The sequence below is a fragment of the Akanthomyces muscarius genome, chromosome 6 (genome assembly GCF_028009165.1).
Source record: "Akanthomyces muscarius strain Ve6 chromosome 6, whole genome shotgun sequence".
Classification (NCBI taxonomy): Eukaryota; Fungi; Ascomycota; class Sordariomycetes; order Hypocreales; family Cordycipitaceae; genus Akanthomyces; species Akanthomyces muscarius.
The window spans coordinates 2,714,130-2,730,863 of record NC_079246.1 but is presented as its reverse complement, the minus strand read 5'-3'; the positions used below and the strand labels follow the sequence as shown (position 1 = coordinate 2,730,863).

The 16,734-nt window shown below is 52.6% G+C and overlaps 4 protein-coding genes across 4 annotated transcripts; 2 read left to right on the top strand and 2 right to left on the bottom strand.

The window, feature by feature from the left end:
- Positions 1 to 1,487: 1,487 nt before the first annotated feature.
- Positions 1,488 to 4,365, top strand: LMH87_000955 (uncharacterized protein; the record flags this gene model as incomplete). Its single annotated transcript, XM_056198948.1, has 5 exons — positions 1,488 to 1,646; positions 1,714 to 1,780; positions 1,844 to 2,114; positions 2,165 to 2,341; positions 2,391 to 4,365. The coding sequence occupies 5 exons, from the start codon at positions 1,488 to 1,490 to the stop codon at positions 4,363 to 4,365; spliced, it is 2,649 nt and encodes an 882-aa protein (XP_056055845.1).
- A 225-nt stretch (positions 4,366 to 4,590) lies between these two features.
- LMH87_000954 (uncharacterized protein) lies at positions 4,591 to 6,503 on the bottom strand (the record flags this gene model as incomplete). Its single annotated transcript, XM_056198947.1, has 4 exons — positions 4,591 to 5,565; positions 5,620 to 5,784; positions 5,843 to 6,261; positions 6,320 to 6,503. The coding sequence occupies 4 exons, from the start codon at positions 6,501 to 6,503 to the stop codon at positions 4,591 to 4,593; spliced, it is 1,743 nt and encodes a 580-aa protein (XP_056055844.1).
- Positions 6,504 to 9,812: 3,309 nt separating this feature from the next.
- On the top strand, positions 9,813 to 12,595 carry LMH87_000953 (uncharacterized protein; the record flags this gene model as incomplete). The annotated part of the gene is made up of 3 exons (XM_056198946.1): positions 9,813 to 10,118; positions 10,172 to 11,058; positions 11,107 to 12,595. The coding sequence occupies 3 exons, from the start codon at positions 9,813 to 9,815 to the stop codon at positions 12,593 to 12,595; spliced, it is 2,682 nt and encodes an 893-aa protein (XP_056055843.1).
- Positions 12,596 to 13,398: 803 nt separating this feature from the next.
- On the bottom strand, positions 13,399 to 15,250 carry LMH87_000952 (uncharacterized protein; the record flags this gene model as incomplete). Its single annotated transcript, XM_056198945.1, has 4 exons — positions 13,399 to 13,862; positions 13,912 to 14,786; positions 14,841 to 15,002; positions 15,048 to 15,250. The coding sequence occupies 4 exons, from the start codon at positions 15,248 to 15,250 to the stop codon at positions 13,399 to 13,401; spliced, it is 1,704 nt and encodes a 567-aa protein (XP_056055842.1).
- Between the last annotated feature and the right edge of the window lie 1,484 nt (positions 15,251 to 16,734).

The window sequence follows — 16,734 nt, the reverse complement described above, 5'->3', positions numbered from 1 at the left end:
CACTTTGAGAAACAGCGACCTGCTGAAAGGAGCAAATACAGGAGAGGCACAGATGCCCAGGTAGTAGTGGTAAGTATGTACATCGTCCCAGCATGCTGCTTCAGCGCCCACTACCAAGTAGCTCCCTTTTAGCCACCTCCGCGCCCCTCTTTCTCTCCACTGTGCGGGCCAGAAGGCGCAATCTATCTATTTCCCATGGATATTCTTTATTGAAACTTCTTGTTAGTGTGCTCTGAGAGCTTGATCAAGCCTGGACAGTAAAGTACTTGGGTAGATGGACTAATCCCACGACGACAGGCAGAGACCTCTGTGCGGATGTCGCCCGATGCCCTGGAAGTCTGAAGATGGTTTGTAACTTATACGAACCAGAGTGGCGGATGCCAGGCCTTCCAAACAGGGGTTGCCCTGTGCCGTGCAGGAGTGGGCTGTACCAGTAGAACAGTCATGACCGCGGGCTTTGGAGTGCGTGAGATCGAGAATGACTGATCACAGTACATTGCAGTTCCGTGTGGCGGATGGCTGTGACGGTCGACAAGTGCTACATCTAGGTAAGTACCTAACATGAAGCTCAAGTTCTGATTCACAGCACAACGAGTGACAGCCGTCAGTGACCAGTTGACAACACACGGCCAAACCGAACCTTTTCTGCAGCCCCGTAACTCCCAGCCCCGTCGATTAATAAGTAACTACTGGTACTGGTAGACCAACCTAGTTATTCGTCTAACTACTGGTAGTTCTTCCACAGGAAACGGGGGCCGCTAGTAACGAGCTAGTCATAGGGACATCTGTGAACCGCAAGCCCAGCGGCATCTGTCTCTGTGCCCCCGCTCAGCTCCCTAGAAAGCCTGGGTAGGTAGGTACAGTGTAACTAAGTACAGAGGCAAGAGAGCTTGAGAGGTTGCACTGCTGTCACAATGTCAGTGCTCGCTGCTGCGACTCCACGCCCACCCCTCCCCCAAAGCCCTGGCTGAGGCAGCGCCATGGCCCGTGGGCGTGGCTGCCGTGGGCTCCCTGGCTGCTATGGCGGCTCGAATGCTTTCTCAATTTGACCTTGTCCTGCTTCTGCCTTCTTGCACATTTACCACACTGCCGCCTCTTTACCGCCAGCAACCCGAGTTTTGTCCAATTCTGTCCTCTGCTCATCTCTCCAACATACTTCGCAAACATCGTCGCGCGACGTCCGACTCGATCCCAACGCGAGCTGATCGCGGCATTCACCTTCCGGAGACCGTGCCACTCAGGACCCTGCTTTCGCGGCCATGCTATAGAGGGACAAGGGGCGGACATCACCCACCATCCACGAGAAAAGACCCGCGGCTTCCAATTGTGGTAGGCCGACGTCGTCTTCTGCCATTCGATACTCATCTACGTTTGCCGAATCGGCTTTTGATACCGTATTTGGCACCATTCAGCAACTTAGCTGGCGTTTCAACTCGCCCATTGTCCGGCTGTGCCTATCCGCTGGACTCTGACACCAGTGGATTCGGATGCTCAACGTCGTCGATCCCATGGCCGACTCGCAGTTCACTGGGCCCAATAGGGTCGCCATTCCACGACCACAGGTCGGGATCGAGAGACTAGCTCCTCGCCGCCAGACGAATGAGCCGCGAGAGTCTATGAACTGCAAGTCGTGTCGCAAGAGAAAGGTGAGCGCGTGCCGATGTCCATGAGATGCGCCACCATGCGCAACAATCACTAACCTTACACCTCTAGATCAAATGCAACAGACTGCGACCATCCTGTGAGGCATGCCAGCTCTTCCAGTGCCCTTGTGTATACGGTATGTAACTACGTCATATACTTGAGCAATCCGTTGCAATGCCCTAACCTGTTCGCTGCGCAGATGCCGTACCGAAGAAGCGAGGACCAAAGACCGATGTTTTAGAGGCACTTCTTAAGCGGGTTGACGGCCTCGAGGCCAAGCTCAAAGAAAAGAATGCGGAAGACGGCACAGATACAGGCGCAGAGTCGTCAGAGGCTCCAAGCGCGGAACCCGAAGAAACAGGCCGATCCGAAGCTAATGAGCCACCTCCGAAGCGCTTTGCGATCGCATTAGAGAAGTCTCCCTCCGGAGTTGCTGAGCCTAGATTTGCCAGTTCGGAGACAGCTTCTGCGTAAGCGAACTCTCGTTCTTCAAACTGTAATCGGCTAACTGAACATGTAGCGACTGGCCCGCCACTCTCGATGCCACTGTACCAACGGAAGCTCTTATCAACGCATATTTCACGACAATCCATGGGAAACCTTATTTTATTGTTGACGAGTCTACGATACATCAGCGTATGCAGCTCAAGCAGCTACCGCAATATCTAGTCGATGCCATGTGTGCCTCGGTATCCAAGTCTGTTAGACCCAATCCCTCTGTTTGAATCTTTCACTAACATGAACAGACTCTCTGCTCATCCAAAGGGACACTTGGCAGCTGTACAAGCAAGCCTGGACTTGGCCCTTCGCGCACGGCAAGCCATCGACCTGGACGAAATATCAATGGAAGCAATACAGGCACTCCTTTTGATCTGTCTGACTTTCATCATGGTAGGCAAGGGAGCCAAAGCTTACATGGCATTAAATAATGCTATTTCCATGGCACTTGGTCTCGAGCTGCACAGAGAAATGGATACCCAAGCCCAAGTTACGCAGGCAGAGCGCGAAACGCGACGCAGGCTATTTTGGACTTGCTATCAGCTTGATAGACTACTAGTATGTGGCTCAAAACGGCCTGGTCTCATAAGCGACGATGCCATTGTCCTTCGACTTCCCTCATGGTCGTCTAAGCCCTCTTCAGCACCCACCGAGGGAGAATTCTTCCACTGCGGCTCAAATTTGCAGTATTTGCAGGGCAGTGGAAAGAAATCCCAGGGCAGCAGCGGCATGCTTATTGACATTTGCCGCATCCTCGGCATTACAAGCAAATATCTCGCGGCTGGTGGTGTCAAGGGCGATTCCCATTTTCCGTGGCATTCGCTTTCAAATCTGTCCAAGATTCGACAAGACCTCGACACATGGGCCTCTGGAACCAACAACGCCTTTGCTACCATCGAGTCTTTATTTGGCCAGTCTGATGCCACTGCTCTGTTCATGAGCAAGATGCTATATCACCTTATCCACTGCTTGATTTACCGCCCATTCCTGCCTATCGACCTTGCCGAGCTATCTGGAAATGGCCAGCACCAGTCTTGGCAAATCGAGGCCACTACCATGTGCTTTTTGCATGCAAATGCCATCACGGAACTTGCAGATCTTGCAAGGCAAACTGGACGCATTCAGATGCCAGGCATGACTGGCTACTGCATCTTTACCGCCGCAACCGTCCATGTACACGGGATTCACTACAACAAGTCGCCCAGTAATGGTGACATGGCCGTTTTTTTGCCTTCTTCGGAGCTCTTGGCGAAAGCAAGAGAAATGCTTTCCGGTTTGCGATATATCTGGGCTGCCGTTGAACAACATCGGGAAAACCTAGAAGAGATCTGTGTCATGCACGGGAGACTCGTTAATGCGCTGGCCTCCAATTCTATTAGATATACTCCTGGATTCCAGCTTGAAGATCATTTCGACAGGTATTCGAACGTTGGAGGATCTGACGGAAACGGCCGCCGGATAGACGGCACGAGCTTCCATTTGAAAAATATCTCTACATCATTCATGGCCGATCCATATGCCTCCCAAGTTGTGTCGGGCATCCTGCAGCAGTCAGCCCTAAAGCGCAAGAATACTGGCACATCGAGCCAAGGCCGAACAGAAATGATACATCAATCGCCTACTTCTGACGGTGCTACATTCTACCACAATCGAGATCTGTCTGGCCACTCTGGACACACATCTGATGCAAGTGCGCAGGGCGTTGCGCAAATGCATGGACATGATGGTCAAGGACATCACACCAATACAATACGTAGCACAATGGAAGGGTATTCAATGAACCCTGCTGGGACCAGCACAGCAGGAATGAGCGCATATTCCTTCTCGCCGGCGACAATGACAGCGTCGTCGGGCATGGCTGCGCTATCATACAGCCCGGCATACAGCTACAATGCCCCAATGGGAATATCTGGCAGCCAAGCAATAATTGGACCAGGGACACCCTCGTACGATCCTATGTTTGGTACCATACCGACAAACGCATATGGCAGCCCAGCTGCGTGGCATGGGGTCGATGTAAACGGCCAACATAGAAACCAGGCTGGCGCCACTGTTCCAAGTCCGAGCACAAAGAGCAACACAGGCAGCACCGGAACCCAAGGAGACGAGAAAGACCCGTTCATGACGCTCCTGGAGCAGCTAGCCGAGAACGAGCAGCGTTTCAACAATGGAACAGGAGAGCTTGATTTCTTTCTCGCAGGAGCCGGCGTCGAGACGAGATAAGCGACGCTTTGGGTGTTGACATGTATACCAAGTAATACCGTGTATTGCTTTATTAGGAATGGAGCTGGACCTTTTGAGGCAGCGATCTTCGGAAACCGAGTAAGGTTCTTGTATAACGAATTTGATGCTATGATAGTGTCGTGTACTCAAGACGTCAATAAATCAATCAATAATTAACAGGATCGAAATGCTGACGTGAGCAATTGTTATGTATTCTGCTGCTCATCAAGCTTCTCCCACGCCTTCATTTTCTAAGAGTGCGGCGTAGGCCTGGTCCTCGTCTTCTGCGTTGTACTTGCTGCTGCGCTCTTCGGGCGCTGTCCAGCCTGCAGCCGCCTGCACAGCAATGACGACGACGGCAAGTAACGCCGCAGCGTGCCATACTCCCCCGATGGCACCACTGTATCCTCTGATAGCAATCTGCTGCTCCTCCGCGCTCAGCTCGCCCGAGAAGACGAGCCCCGGTGCACCGAGCAGGCGGGTGACGAGGCGCGCGTGCTCCTGCGTCAAGCCCTCCTCGCGCCGGTGGTGGCCCTCCAGATCCGCAAAACCTGCCGTGAGCGTCTGCTTCAGGAAGCGAAAGAAGATACCGCCGCCAATGGAAGTGCCGAAGCTGCCGCCGAATCCGCGAAACGTGCCAAGCAAGCTCGTGCTAACATACTCTGTGTCCCTGTGCGACAGGTGCAGCACGTGCGCCAGACTGTAATTCAGCGCCGCGCCAGTCGCGAGGCCGTTTAGGAATACGACGGCCACGAGCAGCGCCAGCGACGCGGTCGGCGCCGCGACTAGGCCCATGAGAAACAGGCTGAGGCCAAAGACGGCCGTGACAAGAACCGTTGGGAGCCAGAAGGAGCCCGCACGGCGAATGTGCAAGATGCCGACGAGCAGGCCGCCGATGCCAAAGCCCGCGTTGGTGGGAACGAGGACGGAGCCAGCACTGGTGGGCGCGGCGCCGCGCACGGCGAGCATGAGGATGGGCGTGTAGAAGAGCAGAGTCCAGCGCGCCGTCATAAGCCCGAGCTGTGCGAGGCACGAAAGAAGCACACCACGCGATGAGAGCACCTGGAGTGGGATGATGGGGTCAGCAGCGACGCGGTACTCGACGAAGAGAAAGGCGGCGAGGGAGAGAAGAGACAGGCCGAGCGCAAGAGGGTGGATGTCGGCGGCGAGGCTGTAGAGAAATACGACGATTGTGGAGCACTGTTCGCTGATTAGATAAAAGAGCTATAAGTGGTGAGAGAAAGGGGTGCATGCTAGTAAGAATGCTCCAAGGTAGTCGATCCGTGCCAGCTTTTGCTTTGTGGTTCCAGGTGTATAAAGGATATCGCCGCCACCAGGCTTCATACTGCTGGGGAGACTTATATAGGACGCAACGCCTCCTATGAGAGATACAGGAACCTGCCAAATAAATATAGGACGCTTTAACGAGAAATATACGTTAGAAAACTCCGACTTTTCAGATAGGAAGGAGACTTACCCATCCGATCGTTGGCAAGAGAGCACCGTACACGACCGCACCAAATGCCACGCCCGCGGTGAAGCCAGCGTTTACCATTGCGATAAACAGTCCCCGGCGGCGCTTCGTCGTCAACTCCAGCACGAAAATGACACACAAGCCCAGCACGCCCGCGCCGCCGGTGCCTGCGACGGCGCGCCCCAGCACGAGGCCCGTGAAGGATGTCGCGCGCGCTGTGACGAGCGATCCTAGCGCGAACAGTACACCCAGGGGCAGTACCAGGCTACGTGGCGAGAAAATGGTGGCCAGCCGCCCGGCAACGGACGCAAATGACGACAGCGGGATGAGGTAGGCGGCGGTGAACCACGACGCAGCCGCGTGCGCGTCAATGTCGTCAGCGACCTGGCCCTGGATCATGGTCATGCCGGACATGTTTGTCGCTGGAGGCCCAGTTAGCTTTGGGAAGGAAGGGAAATGGAAACATAAATGTCATCTCACCTTGGAGGAATATCAAGATGCCAAGACTGAGGCCAATGGCAATTCCTCGCCAGACCGTGACGGGGACATTCGGCACATCGTCATCGGGTCTGGCAGCGCCGTCGCCCGAACTCCGCTGCACATCTCCCAAGAGCGCAGAGCGCTCCACTGCCTGACTATCTTCTGTATCCCCAGATCTGCGCATATTCGGCTACGATTGCGCTGTATGAACGCAGATAATTGAACCTGTGAACAGTAAGCTGTCAGATTGGAGGCTGGAAATCGGATGTCGAAAGTGGGGTCTCCAACCGGAGCTGTTGCCCTGGAGCTGTAGGGGATATACAAGAACACAAATTGAAGGAAGGGAAGGGGAAAAGAGAGTAAGAAGAATTTCGAATATTCTCTACAAAAAAAGCTGTAATTAGCCGGAGAGTGCTCAAGTTGATGGGGCAAAATCTGAGACAACAGGTAACTCCGACGCAGAGCTTGCATTGTATTTACACCGAGTACATGATGACAAGTAGCAGCCTCTCCAATTAATCGGCTATTCATCGACCGATGTGAGCCCTGTATATTTACCCCTGTTCGGCTGAATGTGATCCTCAACTATGATACAGTGCGACGCAGTTGCTATACAAGAGCTGGGAACAGAAGGAAGAGCAGAGAACTGGATGATAGTGGGTCTGTGAGACAAAAAGTTGATATAGATAAATAGCGCAGTCGGAATTAATAAGCACCAAATGCCCGGTTGGCTAAGTGGTATAGCGTCTCACTAGTATTTATACAGTGAAATGAGAAGATCATGCGTTCGATTCGCATACTGGGCATTACCAGTTGGCCTCGGCCACCTTCCTTTTTGCTGCTTTTGCTTTTCCTGCAAAGCAGACTTTTGCCGCGTTCCGGTAACAGATAATTTTTTCACCCGGTAAAAGCATACTTCGCATCTGTTCTTGATCTGTGGCTTTCATCGGCGTTGGTAGCTTGACAGGATAGATACTATGAACACACTCTGACAACAGCAGACAACGCGCAACCAACGAGGCTCCAGCCTGCCAAATGCTTGGTGGAATACAAATCTGTAATGATACTGCACGCATCTTAACACAAACCCAGCTCCTGTCCATTGGCAGTGAACGTAGGCCGTGACGCTCATGTGCCGCGGATGCGATCCAAGTCATAGGCGTGGCCTGCCGCTTCAAAAGGTGCAGAAACTGTTTCGAAAGCAGAGTATCTATGGAGTGTTGTCTACGTTTCTATTCTCGCGAAACAAAAGGGCTGCAACCAGTACTTTTTGCTAAGCTGCTCGGAAGGGCAGCCTTTGTTGGGAGAGATGTGTGCCACCGGGCTGCCATGACAGCCGGATGCAATTACGCTCTTTTAGGGACCAGGCTTAAACTCAGATCTGTGCCTGCTCTGGGCTAAGAAGGGTAAATCCTGGACTGGACTTAAACGGGTTACACGCTCTGTCTCGCATCGTGCAAAGGCTCGTGCTCTTTGCGACTCTCGGCAGGGTCGCACACTGACCCAAGTTAGGCAGTTATCGGAGATTATGCAGGGCGGGCGGGCGGGTGCGAGTGTTGAAGGCACACAAACTAACTGGCCAAGCTACTTGTTCGCATAGTTGAGCGGTAAATAGTACCGGTCGAGAACAGACGGTTGGCAGACTGACAGTATGGATGGAGCTCTGTCCGGCACTTTAGTGCGGCTTCTTTCAGAAGACGGGCAACGTTATCCATTATGGAGCCTTGAGAAATGGCGCGGTCTCCTCGGCGCGCTCTGGAGTACCGAAATGCTTGCCGTCACCAATCATAACCCCTCGCGCAAGCCATCCGCAAAAGTTCTGGTAAAGGCTACTCGAACTGCCGTATGTGCCGGTGAAGATTTTTCTTATTTCCAACCAGCCCCTCCCCGGCAAGGCTGGGCAATAACAGGAGTTGACTTGGGTCTAGACAGTTTGACAACGTCTCATGCACAGTTGACAGGGCAAAGTCGGGCGACGGTGCATCACCGGGGTCTCATCGACGCGACTGTGTGTAACTAGTCATGTACGAAATCATGGGCAGGACAGCTGATGCAAAACGAAAGCGTGCCTACGGTTTTCCCTGTGCATGAAACAGGATTGCATTTGCTGACAAAAAAAAGTCTTTCCAGTGCGTTTTCCAGTGGATTGGACGGATAGGTAGAGACGAGCAGATATTTAATTGTCGTTGCAATTTCCCTCCTCGGTCCACTGGAGCCATGCTTAGGTACAGTGGAGTGACAAAAGTTGTAGACGGGGCGTCGCTGAATTTTAGCGGACACTATGGCGCTGGTGGGCGCTTTGCGGTGCTGCCTACCCCCGTACGTACGTAGGAGTGGTAGGCTCAATACAATGGCAGCAAGGCGCGCGTGGCTGAGTCAAGGCGTGCAATGCGGTAATAAGATACAAAGAGGAAGAGCAATCAAGTGCTGTGCGACTACAGACTTTTGAGACCCCTATGCTGCCGTTCTCAATTATTCCCGACGCAGGAATGGCAAAACATGCTGCCTGCGTGCCTTGTGTTCCAATCGGTTGGCTCAGACAATGCCTAAAACCTTCCTTTGAATGCGTCGAGAATTAGCGCCTTCTGCCCAACGGGCTAGTTCTCTGCAGTGACGACATGTAGCGGTCTGTTAGGTTGTAAGGCCAGCCTCTGTGTGCATCCTTTCCAAGCCAGCAATGGTTCGGCCTGGTAGCGGTCTCTGTGACTCTCAATTAGCACTGCAGGCCAATGGGCACAGGCCTTTGCGTCGGTGGAGCGATCTACACGAGGTCGTGTGCAGCAAATTATGTGCCGCGGCCGAATGACTTGTCATGCACTCTTGCAGCAGCGCCTGTTGGTCAAAGACGACCTCTTATTAGCTAGGTAGGTAGGCAAGGTAGTTACCACTTGAGCCGTTTGCCCCGAAGGCTCCGCCAGTCACCTCCCCCCCGCGCCGCCTCGCTTGCTCTCCTGTCAAACAGAGCTGTTACCAGCAAACAGTTACATGACACTTTCTTCATCTGTGCCCCTTACCTACTACCGGTGCAAGATTCCCGAAGGTTGCATCTGTGCGGCCGTTCACGACTCGCCCTGGCGCATCGTTTCCAAAGCGAGCAGCGCGCGCTAACTCCAAAAGCTGAGCCTTCAGGCTGCCGTTGGCGTCCCCACGACTCAACGCCACCTCCATCACCGACCGCCCCGGCCGTCGCGCGCACACATAACCAGTCCTGTCCTCGCGAAGCCGAATTTTGCACCTTCTTCATCTCGCAACCGCCTCTCCGTACCCTGTGCAAGTGTTGATCCCGTATTGAAAAGAAAAGAAAAAACCGTCAATCGAGACGCAATTCGTGGCCATGGCCCTCCTCCGCACTCTTGTCTGTTAGCGAACTCGCCGCCCACCAAAAAAACATCACCGCGACCAGCTTCCGCCGCCCCGGCGCCGACCCTCAAGCCGGGTAAACACCGACATTGAAGATCCTTGCGCGCGCCGCCCGCATGTGGCACGCATCGCCATGGACGACACCAGCGCTGCCGCCAGGCATGTGCCCAACCGTGGCCCGGCTGTATTTGCCGTCACCGTCATCACCCTAGTCATCGCCTCCGTCTTTGTCTTTGCGCGCATGGCCTGCCGATGGTTCATTGTCAAGAAAGTGACCTGGGGCGACAGAATCATGATGCTCGCCTGGCTCATTGCCTTTTTTCTATCATTCACTGTTGCTCTCGGCACATTCAATGGACTCGGCAAATATGACGCCGACATCGACCCTCGCTACTTGCCAAGACTTCGCCGCTGTGAATACGTCTTTTCCATCTTATACGTATGCACATCCAACACGCGACATGACAATGTGAGCGCTGCTAACAATAGTAGAACCCGGCACTGATGGCCGCCAAAACCAGCATATTAATCTTCTACTTGCGACTCGCAAAGAACACGCAAGTCGTGTTGCGATATGCCTCCTGGTTTACCCTCATCGTCGTTAACCTTGCTGGGATTGTTCTCACCTTCATGAACATCTTTCAATGCTCTCCTGTTCATGCCGCATGGATGGCTTTTTACAGCGGCCCTGCTAAATGCATCCCGCTTCTGACAGAATTTATTTGCGCCTCACCCGTCAATATTGTTACCGATCTCGCCATCCTCGCCCTACCTATTCCAGTTCTGACGGGCATGCGACTGCCTCCGCGACAGAAAACGATCCTTATTATGACATTTACCATTGGTATCTTCGTTACTATTGTCGATGTCATTCGCATCTATTACTTGCAACAAGCCATCGGCTTCAGCTCTAACTACAGTGCCAGCAGCGAGGATTCTCGCTTTGGTGCGCATGCCGATTTCGCGTACAATGCCTCCTTGTCGCTTATGTGGAGCGTTGTCGAAGTCAATGTTGGAATCGCCTGCGCATGTATTCCAACTCTCAAGCCACTCGTCATACGACTGCTCCCTGCTATGCTCTACGACCCGAACCGCACGAGAACCACGCCAGGTTCCAAGAGCGGCCCCAGTGACCGCGAATCCGACAGTCAAGGCGCGGCGACTGCGCAGAATAGCCCTGCTATCCCACAGCCAGCCGCAATGCCTTCAACCAGTGATGCACCGGACATCGAGGACACTCCCGTTACCGCTCTCGACTTCATTACGACGCCAGGGATGGGCATTGACCAGATAAACCGTGATTTTCTGAATCCCGCTAGGGTACCAACAAACGTCACAAGTTCTGCTGGCAGCGCTTCCGAAAACGGTGTCTATTTTGGGTTTGTCAACATGAGAAGACCAAAAAGTATGCTCAAGACAAACCTCAGAGAGTCGTTCAAATACGGCACATTGGTCGCCATACTGTTCCTGCTTTGGGGCTTCTCGTATGGGCTGCTGAACACGCTCAACAGTGCCATCGCAGAGGTCAATGGCATGTCTACAGCCGAAACACTCGGGCTGACCAGCGCTTATTTCGGAGGTGGATACTTTTTTGGACCTATTCTGGTCGGAGAATGGATTCTTCGACGCGATGAGCACAATCGATCCAAGAGACACTCTAAGAATGATGCCGAGAACATTGGTGGCTACAAAGTGACGTTCATCCTCGGTCTGTCGATCTACGGCATCGGAACCATCATTTTCTGGCCATCTGCAGTGACAAACTCGTACGGCGGCTACATGCTCAGTAGCTTTGTCGTAGGATTCGGGTTGTCAGTTCTCGAAGTTGCGGCCAATTCCTTCATGGTTCTCTGCGGCCCGCACGCCTATGGCGAGATGCGCCTGATGTTGGCGCAAGCTGTGCAAGCCATCGGAAGCGTCGTGAGCGCACTCCTCGCCCAGCGCGTATTCTTCTCGGGGTTACAGCATATACACCACGACGATGTTACCTTGGTCAATGTTCAGTGGACATATCTCGGCATTACGTTGCTGTGCGCAGCCTTGGGTCTTTTCTTTTTCTACATGCCCCTTCCCGAGGTCAGCGATCAGGAGCTCGAAGAATCGACGAAGCGCATACCCATCAACCCCCAGAAAAAGTCGTGGTTTGGCCTGCAACTGCGGACAGTTACTCTGAGTCTCGCCGTGCTGGCGCAATATCTATACGTCGCCACGCAAGAAAGCAACATTATCTGGTTCGGCAACCTTGTAGCCGCGGATGCTGCGGCTGCTACTCATTCCCGCACGGAAAGGTCTACTGCTGCCTCGGGATCAACAGCCCATCCACAGCAAGTGCAGGGCCTTCGCCTGTCCCCTGCCGACTATCTTCTCTGTGGGCAAGCAGTTTTTGCATTTTCTCGCATTCTTGCGTCTGTAATCTGCTACTTTTCCGTCAGAGTACGCTTCGTCCCCAAGCCACGCACTCTCTTGACAATTTGCGTCATCATCTGCTTCATATCGTCAATCTTGCTGGTCACTTTGCGGCCGTCAAATCCAAACCTGATCATTATCCCGGCCATGTGCTTCTTCTTTGGCGAAGGGCCCATCTGGCCGCTCATTTTTGCCATGGGTCTGCGCGGCCAGGGACGGAGGACGAAGCGCGCGGCTGCCTTCATCACCATGGGAGGCTCCGGTCCAGCATTCTTCCCGTTCATCATGTATGGCATCATCCATGAGGGCGGCACGATTCACAGAGCATTCATTGTCATTGTTGCTCTGCAAGTCGCGATGATTGTGTACTCTGGCTACCTGGACATCTCCAAGGATGCCAAGCTGCTCATCGATCCGCAGGGTCCCTTGCAGAATGCAAGAGCCGATGAAGAAAAACCAACGGATGGGGCACACGAAAACAACTCCGACCCCTTGCCAACAGACAGATAAAACAAAACGAATTTTAATAACGCAGCCTGCATGCCAGAAAGATGTATATACGGGGCTCATGCGTTTCTATGCGACTCCGAAATTCACGGCGATTCCCACCGTTTCGGCCTCGAAATATTAGTTTCAGGTTCTTTGATTGATAAAATAGGCGCACTGGCTGGAGGAGCATTGCTATACCATATACCCTTTGAATTTTGGCCCATCTTTGCAAGGGTTTCGGCGTTTTGCGGTGCTTGGACATAAATACATCAATATGTCGCTTTTTTTTTTCTTACAGCTGCGACCGAGCAATCGAGTTCAATTTATTTTCAGGTTCGATAATTGTACTCCGCACCGAAAGCGAGATGATTATATTTTTCTTCCCATCGCAGATCCTGCGGCGCGGTGCCGGCCGGAGGCCCAAGCCCTGTCCACGGACCCTTCGGGGCATCTGGACCGCAGCGCAGCCCGTGCATAGGCTCTGCAGCGCGCGTGCGCACGTTTTCTCAGGTACTCTCGCCTGCCAAGGCTGGACAGATCAGCGATTGATTACCATGACTTGGGACCAGGGGCAGGTAGCGGTGGATGGGGCTGAGATGAAACAGCAACCGTCTGTCATGCTTTTGCCGGACAGACATGATTGGTCGCTGGCACGCCGTTCCAGAACGCAGCGTGTCTAAGAGCCTGCAGATTATCTGCCGTATTTTATCTGATTGAACTAGGTATATTATTTATCCAAAGAATTCTAAAAAAGATATTTCATAAAGTCCGGACAGTGCATCGCGCGGCATATTCGTTGACTAGACAAACTCAAAAACATGGTTTTACCACCCAAATTGCTCGCAGTGCAGCTCTACAGTGGGACCGTCTACCCGAATGCACTCGGCCGTGGTGTTGCGAATTTGTGTCATCAGAGCGCTTGGTCCGCAGCCCATGACCAAAACGCTCTGGTGTCTGGCGGCCTCTGCGACGACGCCGCGGATCATAGCCGGCACGTCAGGACGCTTCCACGTAATAGGAATCCCAGCATAGCTGTCCATGTCCGATTCCAAAATAGTGACAACACCCTTTTCGGCATCCCCGGACATGCTCGAGGCAGAGGAAGCGTTGGTAGGCGAGATCTCATCACTCGGTGTCTGAATAGTGTCCAAGCGCCCGTCCTCGGACTCTGTCATCGAGTTTCCGCTGCTTGCCAGAGGGTCCCTGCCCTTGGTGACAAAAATGTGGACAGAGACTCGGCTATCTCTGCTCAGAGTCTGGAGGTGGCTTGCGTACCAGCTTAGGATAGCTGCTGCTGTTAGCACTGAAGCGGCGCGGACAGCAGAATCAATACTTACATCGATGACGAACAGTCCAGATAAACATGATTTTGGAAGTGTTCTTTTCCTGCAGCTGCTTCAGAGCATTGAAGGCAGCTCCGAAAGTAAAACTGGCACCAGTGCCACCGGCAATCAGGACAACATTGTCAAAATCTGAGGGCTTCGGGAATGTACCGTAGCTGCCCTCAACAGATACTTTAAGCTCGACGCCAGGCTGCGCAACAGCACGGTCATGCAATTCCTTCGTGAATCCGTCATGCGCTGTCACAACAAATTCGAGAGGGTCCATGGCGGTTATAGTGAATGGATGCGTCTCGAAGGAGCGAATGGCAGGGATCCACAAGAAGCAATGCTTTCCCGAGAGTGCACCAAGAGGTGCCTTGGCCAGCGTGACACGGGTACCGCCACTAGGAAGAGGTGTAAGGATGACCTTGTTGTTGGCGCTGTAAAAGACAAGTCTGAAGACGCGAATGAGTCTGTCAAGAGCCCACATAACTCCGGTGAGAATAGTGATGACGAGGAAGCCGTCAACGATGGAGGGTTGATGGAGGCCAACCATCACAATAGCGAGGGTGAAAAAAATGATATGGGTGTAGTAAAACAGCTCATACCACCAGGGGCGAAGAACAATGCCACTCAGGCCAAGGATAAAGAATGACGAGCCAGCGAGAATGCCGTAAATGCTGGTCTGCATAGTCAACATACTAGGCTCCCCTTCGCCAACAAAGTAGGCGGAATAGCAGCAAGCATGGATAATCATGTGCAAGACTGCAAACAAGCCAGAGTATCGGTGCAATATGTTGAGACGTTCGTAGGACCACGCTGTGAGCCATGCCAAGGGGGTATTTTTCAGGGCAAGAAAGACAGAAAAGAGCATGTTGGTCATGGAGAGCCTGTAAAAATTAGTCATTGGAATGTTTCTTGAACGGAATCTAACTTGTACTTACCATCCTGTTCTGGATGCAAGGTTGGTTTGGATGCCGAAATTCTTATTGTTCATAAAGGTGAAGAGAAAGACAACGTTGAGTGTAACGTAAGTGGCAATGGCGAAAGCATGGCCTGTCGACGGAAAGAAGGGAAACGAATAGTTCGATAGTTTTCGAAAGATTCTGGCTTGTCAGCTTCATGTTATTGCAGTTGATCTGGCCACGTACCTCATGGGTGCCGACAGCACGGTCATGGCAGCGCTGCTCTTTTGCCGACGCCGGATGCTATGATACGCGTTTCTTGAAAGATGAAGAAGAATGAAAATGCCTGCAATAGCAAGCGTGGCAAACGCAAATCCCTCAATAGCCTTGACATTGTCCTTGTGCCGTATCGCAAACTTCTTGGCGAGCGCCGGGGAAATTCCTGACATTGTGGTGGTTTGCTTTGGAGGAAAAGAATCGTGCTTGGTGAAATGAAAGACTCGATAGGTGAATAGAGCCGGGGATACGAATGGATTGTGCTTTGAGTTGCAGACTCAGCCAAAGACCGGCAGTGACCGAATTGTGATGTCGTGGATGGCGCGGCAACTCCTCGGTTGCAGGACGTGGAAGGCAGGAACGAACCCAGTGGCTGCCACAGAGCCAGAAAAGTTGAATTGGTGCCGAAGTATTGCAATGAAATCCTTCAATGGGTGGGAATCAGCACTCTCGTTGGATGAAGAGTAATAAGCAGCTCGCGGTCAGATCAGATGGGTGAGGTATCGGGCGCCACGATGTTTACCAGATTCAGAACCAGATAGTAAAGGTACATCGAGACTAGTTTGATTGAATCCAAAAGGCAATTAGAACCGTGTCGAAAAACTGCGGCTGCAGCGTTACTAAATATGTGCCTGCCCGGAGCCAAGAGCAGAGCCGCATTGCGTAGCATGATGTTGCACCTAGCCACATAGCTTAGGTGGCCTGGGTTGCTTGTGCCATTGTGCCAACCCATCAGATAAGGGCCCCTGAGTACCCGATACTTGCTCATGCCACCTCGCGTAAATGGCCGAGCGGATGATATTCCCAATCTAGAAGGCTGGGTAAAAACTTTGTTTGGTGTTAGTGTGGTGGAGCGTCTGTGTTGTAGCAGTTCGATGTCCCATCTCAAGCTGAGCTATGTTCTCCGGTGGCGCTCGGCCTGCTAACAAGCATTGGACCAAGCACGCACCTTTGCTGCATAAACTCTGGTGCTTAATAAAATCTGGCCTCTGATTAATTGCGATTCTGCACCACGGGTTTCATCCTGTCGGCAGGTGCAGGCGGTAGACATCACACCCTGGGCGACGTTACAATAATAGAAAATGGCAGGGGCATACTATACATGGCGGCCTCTCTACCAGCAGACGCAACCGGCATGCAAGGATCGTCATCAAACATGATTTTCAAGTGCTGCATTGAAACAACTCGAAGGCACGGCACCATGACCAAGCAAGAGGCTCAAGTCGACACGCGAAAGTGGACCGACCAGCCCGAACATCATGGCCATCCCACGCCAATGCAACGCTGTTGGGGTCCCGTCGGGGCAGTCTTCATAACATCACCCACCTTCGACACAAGATAAATGACAGCCATACTAAAAAAGAAAATTCAATTTTTCTAGCCTGTGTTTTTCCAAAAGTTTCTCTGCCCGTAACCACGCTGTTGATGTCGACCGCGTCATATGATCCAATATGCAGGCTAACATGACAAGGCACCCAAGGCCAGGGGCGCTTGGTCCTAATTTGGAAGGAAGTATAGTTGAATAGATTAATGAAGTGAGCATGCAGTCTGACGAAAAGCTGCTTCTCCGCGTTGCATCAGGCCTGAACGAGTCACGCCTGATGCCGCTTAAATTGATTAATAACGTGGGGGATGTGCCACGCACAGGTGCCGCCTC